The 16,015-nt window shown below is 37.7% G+C and overlaps 1 protein-coding gene across 1 annotated transcript in view; it reads right to left on the bottom strand.

Moving 5' to 3' along the window:
* Nucleotides 1–15,409, bottom strand: part of Itgbl1 (integrin subunit beta like 1) — a 238,356-nt gene extending 222,947 nt beyond the window's left edge. The window contains exons 1-2 of the mRNA XM_021181852.2: nt 15,150–15,409; nt 14,050–14,267 (exon numbers count right to left, since the gene is read on the bottom strand). Coding sequence (XP_021037511.1) covers nt 14,050–14,267; nt 15,150–15,238 — 307 coding nt within the window. The 5' untranslated portion in view covers nt 15,239–15,409. The remainder of the gene's footprint in view (nt 1–14,049; nt 14,268–15,149) is intronic.
* Nucleotides 15,410–16,015: the final 606 nt, after the last annotated feature.

Genomic DNA, 16,015 nt, shown 5'->3' with positions numbered 1-16,015 from the left:
GGGGCATGGGGTAGGGGCTTTTAGGATGAGTGTACATCAGCAGGGCCTGGGTGCTGGGGATCCCTCATTTGTTTATTCCAAGTGCTGGTGGCTATGACCTTGTAGGGGAAGAGGACATTTAACCTGGCTACAGGGCTACATGCCCTCCTCCAAGGGGCAAAGATAAAAGTGCAGGGCTTCTAGCCAAGCCAGGACAGAGGGTGGGGAGCAGTCCTATTCCCGCCTACCTCAGGGTTAGATTGTTATGGTTTGAACATGAACTCTTGCTTTGGTCCAGCTCCTACTCCCACTCCCAGGGCTCCACAGTCCCACACTTTCATATCTAAAGGGTCACATATATATTAAAACTGATGTAGCTGAATTTTTAGGTTTCCTTTATGATTGCTTTAATATTATAAGAGCTAAAGAGGACGTTTCTAATGTGGCATTCATAAAAGCTAAAAATCCATCACAGACAAAATAAGGAAAGTCTCTGTTCGTGAGAATAACAAGTACACAGATTTAACACTCCACCTACATTTTATTTTTATTTATTTATTTATTTATTTATTTACTTATTTATTTTTACTTTTATAGACAAGGAGAACTGTAGATTGCAGGGTTTCTTCCATTAATGACTCAGGAGAATTTTTTTTTTCTTATTTGGATAATAGTTAACGCAGAATACATACCCTTGAGGGACTTCAATTATAACTAAGAAAGTGGTCTGCCTTGATCTGCCAAGAAATTGTGTCAGTAATTTCTGTTATTATGACTCCTTTGAACATTACATCTAGAAGGGATTCCTTCTCCAGTATTTAAGCTTTTATGTACATTCACTAACAAAGAGCAGAAATGAGAATCAACATTTGATTTTCTAGAGAAACAAAACTGACACATCTGATCTTAAAATGTTAAATGAGGCCCCCTGAAAATTTGTCCATATTTCAGTTGTCCAAAACTCTGTGAAAGTATTTGCCCTAAATATGTAATTTCACTCTAATAATGTGCTTCAAGATAATACTAATATTGGTCTTAGGAAAAACAAATTTTTACTCAGTATTTCTCAGTATAACTGTCAAATGATTATATTTGCCACTTCTTAAAAGTTATAAAAATTGAACATAGATTTCAACAAAGCATATGAAAATATAAGTTAATTATTTTTACTATTCTTTTGTGCTACCAACTCAGCATTAAATTCAAGCCTCCAATCCACTCAAGCAGGTAATTGAGAGAGTTTTATCCACTATATCAAATATTTTCTTTCTTGAAACAAATGGATTATTTTTAGGTCAAAACAGCTGTTATAGTTATGTAACTACTGGTGTTGACTGAGAAAATAAAAGTCTATAACTTGTGCTTTGTATTTTGTAGAGAAAAAGGCTTAAACAGCCAAGTAATTTTATTTAGAAAAATAACTAGTTTTGTGTAAGTATTCTGCACAGCAGATAATAGTAACTTTGAAAACACATTAATCATCAATTAAGAAATATACTTATAAGAGGCCCTTGGTCCTGTGAAGGTTCTATGCCCCAGAATAGGGGAATGTCTGGGCCAGGAAGCAGGAGTGGATGGGTCAGGGAGCAGGGGGAGGGGGGAGAGGATAGGGGATTTTTCGTAGGGGAAACTAGGAAAGGGGACAACATTTGAAATGTAAATAAAGAAAATATCTAATAAAAAGAGAAATACACGTATAGTGTTTTGATTTTCTGGTTTTGGCTCCTCACTTTTCCCCATGAACTTAGTAATAAATGTATAGTTACTGCTTTGCCATAAGAGAAATTTGAAGTAATCCTTAGACATGTTGACCTCTTAAAATGTGCTTTAGCCTGTCTTTCCCTGAGAAATTTCTTGATAAAATAATGAATCAGGAAACTCTGCTGGTTAACTACCTACTTGGAAATTTGGTGTTTGAACGACTGACTCTTCTTAGACAATGATAGGTCTTGGAGCCGTGGTGGTGCTTATTTTACAGCACGAGAAAAGACTGGGGTGGGACAAGGTCAGGCCACTGTCCTTATAAAGTCCCTTTCTTCTTTTCCCTTTATAAAGCCATCATTCTTCTACCCAACCCTAAGTAAGATTATTTGGAATAGATGAAAGAGTGATTTCTATTACAAGATATAGTTTCTTATTTGCCAGGAAATGTGATTCTTGAAAAGACAAAGCACTCTTTTTCCAGAGAAAATGAGATTTGTAACCTTCTTCCAGCTCTCTATCTTTACCAATTTAAGAGTTAATGGAAAATAGCTTGAGAATTCACCTGTGAAGAGGCCTAAAAACACCACAGAAAATCCCTTCAGCACCCTGGTCCCAGATGTACAAGACTCCACTCTCTCAGGTATGATTCTGGCCCTTGAATCCCAGACTAACCTTGGGAACTAAGTTTCCCAAGGGACAAAAGCTGTTGCTCTCCCAGTTACACTGGTCTGAATCTCCTTTTTGCCAAAGTCAGAAAACAAGGAAGGCAGCTGTAACATACTTCTTGTATGCCTGAAAGCCCAGCTCATGTTTATGAAAATGACTATATAAATGTGCAAAATCCAGAATGCCATGAAGCTATGTGTACCTCTTTTATGGGAGCATTCAATTGGATATGTGGATAATTTTAAACTGGAGATCAGAATTCAAAATCCTATATCAAAACAAAAGATACAGTAAACCCTCTGATAATTTGATAGAGTAATATGCCAAACCATTATTCAGTGAAATTCTATTAGTGTATTTTTAGTATATAGTGAGGATCATAATAAGATTATTTAGAAATCAACTCCAACTCCTAGTCTCCATATTCCTGCCCACAACCCCAGCTGCTTGCCCAGAGACAACAACTGCACTAGGGACCCCAGAAAATACTCTACCCTCTGCCTTCTAACTCCCCAAAAAGCACAACCAACAGCCCTAAACTGCACCCTATCTCCTGGGCTCTATATTCTGACCCACAATTTTAGAAGAAAACTTCTTTCCTAGAGGCCATGCTGGTTCTATGGAGCCTACAGGCAATGTAAACACCCAAAACCTCAGCAATTATGCAGTCCACAAAAATCCCAGCAGGGGCATTCTACTAGGTTACCAGAAGCCCAGACAACTCAGACCAGAATACCAGAGAAAAAACAGAAACAAGGGAAAAAACATCTAAAAACAAAACAACACCAGCAACAAGAATAAAAACAAAACAAAACAAAACAAAAAACAAACAAAATTTTAAAAACCCACTCATCTAACAAAGATAAACTATAACTCCAACCCCAGACAACTAGAGGCCAGCATAAGAACACAATCCATAACAGCCAGGGCAATATGGCACTACCAGAACCCAACTATTCTACTACAGAAATCGCTGGATATTCCAACATGACTAAAGCACAAGAAAATAACCTTAAATACAATCTTATGAATATTACAGAGTCCCTTAAAGAGGAAATGAATAAACCCCTTAAGGAAATCCAGAAAAATGCAAACAGGGGAAAAAAATGAATAAACTGTTGAAGACCTGAAGATGGAAATAGAAGCAATAAAAAGCACAAACTGATGGAGTCCTGGAGCTGGAAAACCTAGGGAAGAGAACAGAAACTTCAGACACCAGCATCACCAACAAAATATAAGAAAAAGAAGAGATAAACTCAGATATTGATGATATGATAAAAGAAACTGATACATCAGTCAAAGAAAATGTGAAATACAAAAAGCTCCCAATACAAAATATACATGAAATCTGGGACACTATGAAAAGACAAAATCTATGAATAATAGGAATAGAAGAAGAATATTCCCAGCTCAAAGGACCAGAAAATATTTTCAACAAACTCACAGAAGAAATTTTCCTAACCTAAATAAAAACATGCCTATAAACATACAAGAATCTTATAGAACACCAATTAGTTTGGACCAGGAAGGAAAAATCCTCTTGCCACATAATAATAAAAACACAAAATGTTCAGAATAAAGAAAGATTATTAAAAGCTGCAAAAATGCTCAATAAAATACTTGCAAACTGAACCCAAGCTCACATTAAAAAGATCATCCATCATGATCAAGTAAACTTCATCCCAGAGATGCCGGGATGGTTCAATTTACAAAAATCTGTCAATATAATCCACTGTATAAACAAACTGGAAAAAAAACACACATGATCATCTCATTGTTGAAAAAGTCTTTGACAAAATTCAACACTTCTTCATAATGAAAGATGTTACAAGGCATATACCTAAACATAATAAAGGCAAAATACAGCCTTTAGTATGTATTATATATACAGCCAATAGACAACATCAAATTAAATAGAGAGAAACTGCTACAGCTGATGAACACCTGGACGCAAAATTAACACAAAAGTATCAGTAGCCCTCCTATATACAAACAATATAAATAGGCTAACAAATAAATCAGGGAAACAAAACCCTCAAAGAGCCACAAATAATATAAAATATCTTGCTGTAACTCTAACCAAGCAAGTGAAAGACCTAGGTGACAAGAACTTCCAGACTTTGAAGAAAGTAATTTAAGACGATATCAGAAGATGGAAAGATTTCTCATGTTCCTGGATCTTAGGATTAACATAGTAAAAATGGTCATCTTAGCAAAAGCAATCTACAGATTCAATGCAATTACCATCAAAATTCCAACATAATCCTCTATAGACGATGAAATAATAATACTCCACATTATATGAAAACAACCAAACAGGATAGCTAAAATAATCCTGTATGATAAGAGAATTTTTGGAGGTATCAGCATCCCTGATTTCAAGCTTTACTACAGAGCTATAATAAAAACTGCATAGTATTGCCATAAAAACAGAAACGTTTTTCAATGGAATCAAATTGTAGACAAAGAAATAAACCCAAAAACCTACAGACACTTGATTTTTGACAAGAAAACAAAATTATACAATGAAAAACAGAAAGCATCTTTAATAAATGGTCCTAGTCTAACTGGATGTCTGAATGTAGAAGATTGGAAATAGATCCATATCTGTCACATTGCACAGAACTCAAGTCCAAAGACCTCAACATAAAACTAGGTACACTAAACATGATAGAAGAGAAAATGGTGAGTAGCCTTGAATGCAATAGCAAAGGAGACAAAAAGGCAAAATGACAGTCTGCAGTCAATACAAAACCAGGTATACTAAACATGATTGATGAGAAAGCCTTGAACGTATTAGCACAGGAGACAACTTCCTGAACAAAACACCAACAGCTTAGGCACTAAGATCAACAATTAATAAATGGAACCTCACGAAACTGCAAAATTTTCTAAGAAGAAAAGGATACCATCAAAAGGGCAAAATGGCAGTCCAAAGAATAGAAAAAGTTCTTCACCACTGCTGGTGCCCAGCCCAGCATCCAGGGTAGATTGAGTCAGGCAGGCAGTGATGGGTGTTGGCAGTTGCCAGAGCAAAAGTCACAATTATGGTGGCAAAAGTATCTTACTTTTGGTAAACTTTCTCTTTCTTTAACTCTTTGTCATTCAATATCCAAAAGCTACTGGCTTCTGGTAAGAAGATTAAGAAAAAGAAGTAAATTATTAGGGCTCTTTGATAACTCTCAGGCCCCTTGCTGATCAGGTGAGAGACTGAGTACATTAACTCTTTGTGAGATAGAGAGGAAAGAAAGAGGCAGGCATACAGAAAGAAAGAAAACAAAACAAAACAAAACAAAACAAAACAAAACAAAACAAAAAACAAAAAACACCACTCGCCTACTCTGGATGAAGCAGAGAAAAGAAGCTCCAACAAAACTTTATTTCTGTTCTCAGTACTTATTATAAAAATTACCTCATAGAACTATTAGAACTGTTACAACATGATACTTCACTAAATGATTTTCTAAATACTTTTACATTCCAATAAGTTCAGAGTAAGTTTAAGGAACTAATTCATGTCATAGATCGATAAGGCTTAAGAAATTATAACAGAATTGTTTACATGTCTTTCTATTAAGACTAGTACCTGAATAAACATTCATTATCTATCTTCTAGAGTTTTCAGTTCATTATAAGTTAAAAACAATAATTTTAGCATAATAAGTTTGCACTTTTGTCGAGAGACAAATCATCTGCCTTGTGTATTTGTATTTATTATTATTATTATTTCAAAGTTTTGTATAAATAAATTAGTCAATTTTTTATTTTCTGCCCTTGCACCTACTATAAATTGTCTATTCCCTGACAACTTTACTTGCCAGGTAATGATTTCATAGCTAACCTAGACAGAATGTTTCCTTGATCGTAATTTGTTCCAAGCCTGCTTTCTTTTCCTAGTGCAATTAGCCCTTGACATGTGAAGGTTTGCAGGGCTCTATTTGGAACTTTTATTCTACATGTGGCTTGAGATTACTTGTAGCAATTTAGAGATTCTATAAAATCATAATCAGGAATTATGAAATCATCAGTTTATATAAACAGCATTATTACATGATGAAAGTACATCTTCATGTTGATCTGCAGAAAATCTGCCCAATAGAGTGAGCCAATGCCCAGAGATGATTAGGCTATGTAACAATTACAGGAAAGGCATATCAGCAGCAAGATAGAATCTTGGGATGAAGTCTCTAAAGACTGTGCATTGTCAGAGCTCACCCATTGTAGCCATACAAAATGGTGGCCCATCTCCAGAAAAGATATCTGCTTGCCTTAACCTTTCCTAGATGGCTTCTGTCAACCAACCTCACATCTAACAAAGGGCCAATATCCAAAATATATAAAGAACTCAAAAAAACTAGTCATCAACAAACCAAATAATCCAATTAAAAAATGTAGCACAGATCTAAACAGAGAATTCTCAATGGAGGAATTTCTAATGGACAAGAAACACTTAAAGAAATGTTCAACATCCTTAGCCATCAGAGAAATGCAGATCAGAATTCCTTTAAGACCCCATATTATCCCCATTAGAATGGCTAAGAAAAAATACTCAGACGACAGCTCATTCTGGCAAGGAGTAGAGCAAGGGAAACACTCCTCCATTGCTGGTGGGAGTGAAAACTTGTACAGTCACTTTGGAAATTTATTTGCGGTTTTCTCAGAAAGTTGGGAATCAACCTCCCTCAAAACCAAGCTATACCACTCCAGCATATATACTCAAAAGATGCTCCATCATACCATAAGGATTCATAATAACTAGAAACTGGAAAAAAAAATAAAACACCTGATGTCCATCAACAACACAATGGATAAAGAAAATGTAGTACAGTTACACCATGGAGTATTACTCAGATATTAAAAACAATGGCATCATGAACTTTGAAGGCAAGTGAGTGGAATTAGAATAGATCACCCCAAGTAAGTTAACCCAGACTCAGGAAGACAAACATGGTATGTACCCACTTATAAGTAGATATTGTCTGTAAAGTAAAGAAGGATGACCATGCTTCAATCCACAGACCCAAAGAAGCTAAGTAACAAGGATGGACTAGTAAACCTCACTGAAAAGAAGAAATAGAATAGCATAATGAATAGATCAAGAGAGGGGTCTGGACAGCAGTGGCTATGGGGATGGGAACAGAAGGGATTGGGTGTGGGGATAATGGAAGGAGAGAATACTGGGAAAGACAACTAGAATAAGGGCAGGGGACATTTCTGGGATAAGCTAGAAACTTAGGGCAATGGAAATTCCTAGGAATCTATGAGGGTGACACTAGCTAAGACTCCTAGCAGTTGGTCTGAACCAGCCAACTCCTGTAACCATACAAGATTTTCAATGGAGGGATTGGAACACTTAGTTAGGGTTTTATTGCTGTGAAGGGATAACATGACCAAGGCAATTCTTATAAAGGAAAATATTGCATTGGAGCTGGCTTATAGTTTCAGAGGTTTAATCTTTCATCATAATGCTGGTAAACATAGTGGCATGTAGGCAAGCATAGTGCTGGAGGAATTGAAGGCTCTACATCTTGATTCACAGGCAGCAAAAGGAGACTGTGCCATACTGAGAATATCTTGAGCATATATGGCCTCAAAGTCTGCCTTCTCAGTGACATACTTCCTTCAATAAGGCCATATCTCCTAATAGTGCTACTCCCTATGACCAAGCATTCAAACATGTGAATGTGTGGAAGCCAAACCTATTCAAACTATCACAAATATCAACCCAGTCACAAAACCTTTGGCCTACAATTTGCCCTGCCTACACAGAACTAAGGTGTTGATAGACACAGAAACTTTCCCTTGCTGTTCACATGCATAGTAATTTACAGTAGAGTGATTAAATCAGAAAGTCCTAAAAAAATTATCTACTTTCACGTTTCTGTAACTTATAAGTAGATTACCTTACATGACAAAGGGGAATCTTGAGATGAATAGCTTACCTTGTGTTATCTAAGTGAGTCTGGCCTAATGGTCCTTAAAGGTGGAGAATTGACTCAACATAATGAGAAGAGACATGAATCTATGGGCATCAAACAAGAGAATACACTCAAATATGACAGCATGAAAAGGACTGGACATCCTGTTGGCAGTTCTGAGACATTGACAGGGGTTGACATAGAAAGACTCTCAGACACAAAGTAGACTAGCTGGACATAGAAAGACTCTCAGACACAAAGTAGACTAGCTGCAGAAAAACAATCACCTCAGGCATATAAGCACAGGGAACTAAATTCTTTCTACATCAAATAAGCAGATTATCCACAACAGCAGAGTACCCCCAAAGCTCATATAAAGTGAGGAAGCTAGTATTGGTAAAACCTAATCCAAAATTGTAAGTAATGCCAAGACCATGAAGGAAAGGCATAAAAGGAAACAATGTACTGGCAAGTATGGTGTTTCAATGGAGATGGAGGTTAAAGACTGTCAGTGACCTTAGGTGCTCCAAGACTTTAACTTGAAGCCATGGAGAAAGGAAAAGAAGGCTAAACCCAAGCAGAACTAGACAAAGGCAAACTGATGGACAAGGAACACTGGGTAAGTCTTGAAGAAGAGAAACAGAGAATAGAAAATGACTAAGAGAGGAAAAGCCAAAGCATGAATTTAGAAAAATAGGCTTGGAAAAAAGTTACTCCACAGTCTAATAGAAAATATAATAACTATGGGGCAGAGAAGCAGGTCAAATAGTCCTCAGGTTATGAAAATCCAGAAAGTATAATATTATTACAAAGTCATATCACCCCATGGTAGTTATTTAACTACTGTGTGTAATTTCAGAAATACCTGCAAGAAAACCACATATGCCAAAGATATTTAATGTTATTTCCATTATTCTTTTTGTACATTTGTGAATAAAACTAATGTACATAAGAACGTTACATAGCCTGAATAAATGCATATATAACTCAAATATATTTATATATAAACATTGAAATTATTTGGAATATCATACTTGATACAAATTTCTTTAAGACACTGAATTCAGAGAAGTTTCATTGTTATTTATTCAAACCAGGTAACAGCTCAGGCAATATTTCCATCTAGTCCCAGGATTATTGGTTAATGGAGTAGAATCTCATTCCTCAAGCAGTTGTTCTGCACTCCATGGCATTTCTACATAAAAACTGTTATTTAATAAGGGCTGAAGCCACTGGTTAAGAATTAACTAGCTCTTTCCCTTACCTACTTATTCCATTTGCTCTATCACATTCCCATCCACTCATACCTCCCTCAGTTTCCATCCATTATCTCACTTACCCTTGAATGCCAAATCACAAGAACAATGCTTTTAAATGTCTTTTTAAAAAAATCATCCCAATTCTGTCTTGTTCTCTCCCCCTTAGGATGCAAATGTACACAGCATTTAAACTAAATTCTTGTCCACCAAATCACTACTTCACACTATGCCCTTATGCACCACATCACATCTATGAACCAGAGCACAAGCCATCACTCCTATATTCCAGAATGCAGTTGCTCCTAGCTATTGTTTAAGAGGCACAAGCTGCATCAAGGTTTATTGCTCGATTTAACTTCTTCAACTCTAACTTCTTTCAAAAGGTCTCCTGCTACTTTGCCTACGGTGCTAAGATCCAGCCAAGCCAAACCTGTGTGCCTTTTCTTATATTAGTGCATTCGTATGTCTTTCCAAATCTCACCTGATACCTGAGAGCTTCCTTATTTGGAATTTCAAGTCTTTTTTTTTTTTTCCTAACAATTTCCTGTCCTTAACATTTTACATCAATTGTTTCCTTTCTTTAACAAAATTTTAACCACAGTGTTCAATACCTGCATCAATGGCATCCTCACTGGAATTATACCCTACACTGCATTATATGTACTTGGTAGTCCTGGTAGCCTCTCTAGACAATTGGAAGAAACCACATAGCCCCAACCTCACAACCACTTTGACAGTAGAGCGCCTACTTAACACACAGTACTTTGTGTTACCTAAATTGGATTCAGTAGTTGTTCCCCAGTTATACTATTTTTTTAAGATGCCAAAGGTGTTAGATTCCCCTGGAGCTGGAGTTACAAGGTACTGTGAGCTACTTGACATGGGTGCTGGGAACTGAACTTGGGTCTTCTATAAGAGCAACACATGCTCTTAACCATGATCCACCTCTCTTAACACCCTACTTTAGTTTTTCATATTTTTGTGGAGATCTGTGCCATGAAAGAGACACTGTTCAATTTTAAGTGACACACTTCAATAGCAACTCTAAAAAATATTTAGGAAACTAATGTTTTATTTTAATAAAGCATATCATTGCTACTCATGGGGTTTATCCAGGGATGCTTTAGAAATATCAAGCTAAAGTTTATTTTCATGCAAAGAAAAATGCTGCTGCTGTCACAGATACAATTTACCAAAATTAGTTTATCCAACAATAAACCATCACACCCACAGGAACTGTCACTAGCCAGATCTGGATGCTGCAGAAGTGAGAGATAGATTCAGGTACCATGAACACATGGGCATTGGAAGAAACATATTTGTGGTAGTGTGGACATTTTCAACCAGCTCAAACTAAAATAAGCACAGTTCTTATGATTCACAGTATAAGAATCCTAACTGACTGTGATTTAAAAGGGCAGACTGTGCATAATGCAGATGTTTTGAGGCTAGGCCAAAATTGCTATCCTTGCTTGACCTTTTGAGCCTCAAATCAATAACAGGCTCTGACTACAGAAAGAAAATTAGATTGATCTCTGCCACAATACCCAACAATTCATAAGGCCAGATCTACCTATTTATCTTTTTACCTGTCCACCCACAATTCGATACACATCAAAACATTAGTATGCTTTGAGCATTCACTTCAAGTCAGACACTACATGAAATGTTTTATACATATTAAACTTTACAACAATCCTATAAGATCATTACTGTTGATCCTATAAGATGCTCATATTGTGGGATTGGAGAGATGGCTCAGTTATTAAAGGCAACTGTTACTCTTACAGAAGACCTAAATTAGCTCCCAGCATCCACATGGTGGCTTACAACCATCTATACCTCCATTTCCAGGTGATTGGACACCTGCCTCTGAGCTTTTCAGGAACGAGAAATACACATAGTCATGCAAACCTGCAGCAAAATATTCATACACATAAAATAAACTAAATACTTCTTAAAGATTTCTATTTTCTTTCAGATGAAGAAATGAAGGTTTAGATGTTTAAGTAACATCCAATTTCAAACAGTAGACGGACTAAGATTTGAAGTCTAAAATTTTCTGACAGATTATATACTCTAACTGTTATGTTCAAGAGCAGGATTTGTTTTCTTCAAAATCAAAAGGAAGTCTCTGGTAATTATTATTTTCCACAAAGGACTTGCAAGGGTATAATCAAGTCAAATGTCAGATGGATTCACAAAACAAACAAACAAAACCAAAATTATTTTTACCAGATTTTCATACTAATTGTGACATTGAAAATAGGATGAAGAAGCTAAATCTAAAAGTGCAGAACAGGAGGATGGGTTGTCAAGGCAGCTCTGGGCTTCATGTGAAAATTCTTTCTGGGCCTGGCAAATGTGCTCCCAGCAGTGTCAGGGCCAGATACCATAGAAGACCCTAAAGGGAAATCTCAGGGGCCGCCAGTAGTGCATGCATCCCTCTGCAAAGTAAAAATGTCAAAAGCGCACAAATATTTCACTCAGCTGTGAACAAACAAGGACTTTGCCATTTACAGAAAGGCACAGAAAACATGTGACTTGATCCTGTGTTTAGTATCAAGAAGGAAGGAATTCAGTGACTAAGATGTTATAAGTAAACAACCAGTTCCTTCAAGGAAGAAGAAGGAACTCCAAAACCCACAGCATCACAAGCCAGATTCACAGCAAGGTACCAGCCAGGACCCTTAGCAGGGAAGCTTATGGGATGGCATTCAGCCATCATTGCTAGTTTTACTAGCTAAATGCTAGATCTCACCACTATATTTTTTAATCAAACAAGAACACTAAAAGCCCTGGATTGATTTTTTTTTTCAAAAATCATACCATTTTGAAGGCCTTGCCAGAGACAATAAAGCCAGAGAGACTGGTATAATGAGAATTTTGCTCTCTTTCAAAACACAAAAATGTTTTGGGAATATGTTTTTGTTTTAATTCCAGGTATGGGATATGGGAATGCTTCAGATTGATCATAGCAGATACCTATGATTTGTCGCATGCTCAGGAAAGAGCATGATTTTACCATCTGAAGATAGATTACATTTGAAATTCTGGGGACTCTTCAGAGGGTCCAAAAATGCCAGACCCCTGAGAGAGGATGTTGCTGCTCCGGTGCCGATGTGGGTGTAAGCAAAGAAATAAGTAGGAGAAATTGGATATCCTGACAACGAAGTTCAAACTTGCCCCAAGGAACTAGATGCCTCTAATCAGCAGGAAGGCTCCGTTTCTCCTTTCTCCTTCTTTTTCTCCTGCCTAGTGTTGGGATTTGGAAAGGATAAGGGTGGAGTAGGAAGGTAGATTAAAAAGAACCCAATAAAGTATCCAAAAGTATGGTTACAGACTGGGTGATTGTTGAATTTGGAATGAAATGCAGATAAAGCTTTGCTTTCATTCCAAGGAGACACCCCTAATGATTCAGGCTTGAAGCTATTGTAGTTCTATGACCAGGGCTGAGTCACAGCACTCACGAGATCTCACAGACAAGCCACCTAGAAGCACCCATGTTCCTCTAAGTACCTTCCAGTATCACTTTTTCAATTCTCATACAACCTAATTATTACAACTCTCCCAGTGTACTCTTAGGTCCAGGTTCAGAGGGAAAACATTTCTGCTATAAATTTAGTTTTGATCTCTTGATGTTATTCTTGGACACCTTACCTCTAGCAGACTCAAGGGTAAAATAACTTGCTTTGTTTTCCTACTCATCGGCCAAGCCCTGTTTGGCACACATCATTCTGGCTTTGCTAGTGAGGTTCCTGTATTGGTCAGGATAAATTAACTGAGGCAGGCTCATAGCCACAAGTAAATGGCCCAGTTACACAAAACTCTTAAAGAGGTTAAAGGTTCTGACCCTTTTCAGTGACGATTTCTGATGAACTTGAACTATACCTTCAAAGAAAAAAAAAAGATTATGCTTACAAGTGTGCAAGATAAACAACAGCTCAGAATTCCAAGCAGTTAAAACAAAATGTATCCAAGTAAATATGTGACATGGTAATTTTTTTTCTATCATGGATTTAGATATGTTCCTCTCTATCTTTCTGTGAAGCACACCCTAAAAGTGAAAGGCAAAGCTGAGCTCAAAGATGCAACCTGCCTGCTTTCCTATATTGTCTATAAAATGAGGATCAGAATCTTCAAATATGATAGGTAACATGTCTGAGAGGGATAAGGGAGTCCATCAAGGTAACTCTAGTTGTGAGGCTGTGAAGAATCAAGTCCATGATAAGGAGCCACAGGAGAGGCAAGTGAAATGTAGAATGTAAGTATGTATATATAATATATATTTATATATATTTCAATATATGTTTATATCTAATATATTTATGTATACATATATGTTTGTAATTATAATTTATAAGCATGTAATATAGGCTTATATTTATAGTTTTCACTTAAGTGAGGGTCCCAGAAGAAAAGAAATATTGTAATAAATGATGCCGAAAATTCATAGAAGCATGACCTCTTATAGCAATAACTGGATGCAGGTGACTCCCAAGGGAACAGCGCCTCTGCCTTACCTGCACAGGTTTTCCCGTCGTAGGTCTCGCATACCCACTCATGGCACTCACACAGTGGACCGAAGTAGGTGCCAGGTTCGGTCACATGACAGATGCAGACCCCACACTCGCACCGGCCACGGTCATGGCACAGAGCGCTCCCTGGGGGCTGCCCAGGTGCACGACATCTGCGTTCGGACTCTGCCCGGGACAGCCTGCAGGGGGCGCCCGACAGGCTTCTGCAGGAGATAAGAAAGGCCACAGCTAGGCCACAGAAAGACACAGACCCCGCCCCTTCTACTCCCAGCCCACACTGGGAGAAGAGGCCTTGCAGCCTCATTTCTCTGTGGGCCAAGCAAGCCTCTGAAGGGTTGTTTTAAACATGACTAAAAATAGCACTTTCCAAGTAGACAGAGGCGACGGCCTCTTGCTCCTTGGCGGATTGCCACTGAATCTTAAATGCACATTTTGATTAAATGCAAATTAGTCTGAAGTATGATCTGTGGCTGGCTTTTTGTTCTTTCTCTTTAAAAAGCGCTCATTGCTACCTAATAGCTAGAGGGAGATTATTTGGTAAAAAATAAAGAGAGGAATGTATAGAAAAAATTTAATGTATCATACATATGATAGGAAGTAATGCTTTTAAATTATACTTGAAGCAGACATTAAGTAGTCTATATTTTAAAAGTTGGAATGGAACTTGTTGCCTCTTTCGAAATGCAATGCAAGGTGTGACAGGGCCATCAAGCGGGTGCTATATTAGAAAGTGGAGACAAGACTGCCTTACAGGCTATGGGATCAGACAAGTGTGCATAAGTACATCTTTGACTTGAGGTAAGTAAAAGTAACGACAAAAACAAAAACCCTAACATGTATTTGCAGGGGTAGAAATGATATCCGCTTTATTCAGTGAGTATTTTTCCAAAGAAAAAGTGAATGAACAGATTATGAAGCAACATTAAAGTTAGATATAAGGAAAGAAAAGGCAGAACAGGTTGAAAACTGTTAATCTAACGTCCCACTTAGTAACTGCTCTTGGCTTGTGGCAGTCATCTGTAAGCTTGAATTCTGCTATCCACGGCAGGGCAGGTGTGTCTCAAACAACAATAAACCAAACTTACCTCAGAGATGGTAAGAAGCTTTGAGGAGCAGCTGACAGCCCAATGAAGAGAAGGGAGGACACCAGCAACAAGAAGCCTGGGGGATGCATGCTGAGCTCTGCAGGAGGGAGGGCAAACCAGCTGCACTGCTGCTAGGTGGGGCTTCCACCCGAGGCAGCAGGAGGAAGAAGTGTCACCAGCAGATGTCCAGGCAGAAGGACTTGGGATACCGGAGCTCACAGGTTCTGGGCTCCTCCTGGAAGCTCAGTTGCCTGCGAAGACTTGGGCAGTGGATCCGCTCTGGGCGGGGTGCGGGTGCCAAACTCCTCCAGTGGAGAGTCTAGGCAGGGAAGTAATTAGAAACAGTTGTACAAGCAGATGGTTTATTTTGACATTTTAAAAAAGTGTCCTGTTCACAGATTTGAGAAAATCATGTCTTTCTTCGAGTACAGGCCCCCGAAATATTTAACAAGAAGATATTTGGACTGGCTGATTGGAAAGGCACCGTTAAAATAATTCCTGAATTGTGAAAAGGAAGGGGAGGGCTATGGTAAACACGGAAGGGAATCGCCTCCACCAGCAGTATTAAAAGAAGCCCCATTGGCGGCTTGAGTGATGCAAATGAACAAAGCTGGCAGTCACAACTTTGTATTTATTAAGCTTTGTCTTTAACCATGGGTATTTTATTCCCTAAATGTCTAAAAGGTGTATTTTTTTCTTCCAGTTATTCAGGCCAGTTTCTTATCGCAGCCACATTTTTTTTCCTTGACTTGGACAGTCCAAATTAAAGTTGTTCCAAATCCACGCTATTCTTTCCTGTGATTTCAGTATGCAGAAACAAAATAAAATATATGTTTAAAGTGTGATTTGCACTAAAAAAAAAAAAA

The sequence above is a fragment of the Mus caroli genome, chromosome 14 (assembly GCF_900094665.2).
Source record: "Mus caroli chromosome 14, CAROLI_EIJ_v1.1, whole genome shotgun sequence".
Lineage (NCBI taxonomy): Eukaryota > Metazoa > Chordata > Mammalia > Rodentia > Muridae > Mus > Mus caroli.
This window is presented reverse-complemented; position numbering and strand designations above follow the sequence as displayed.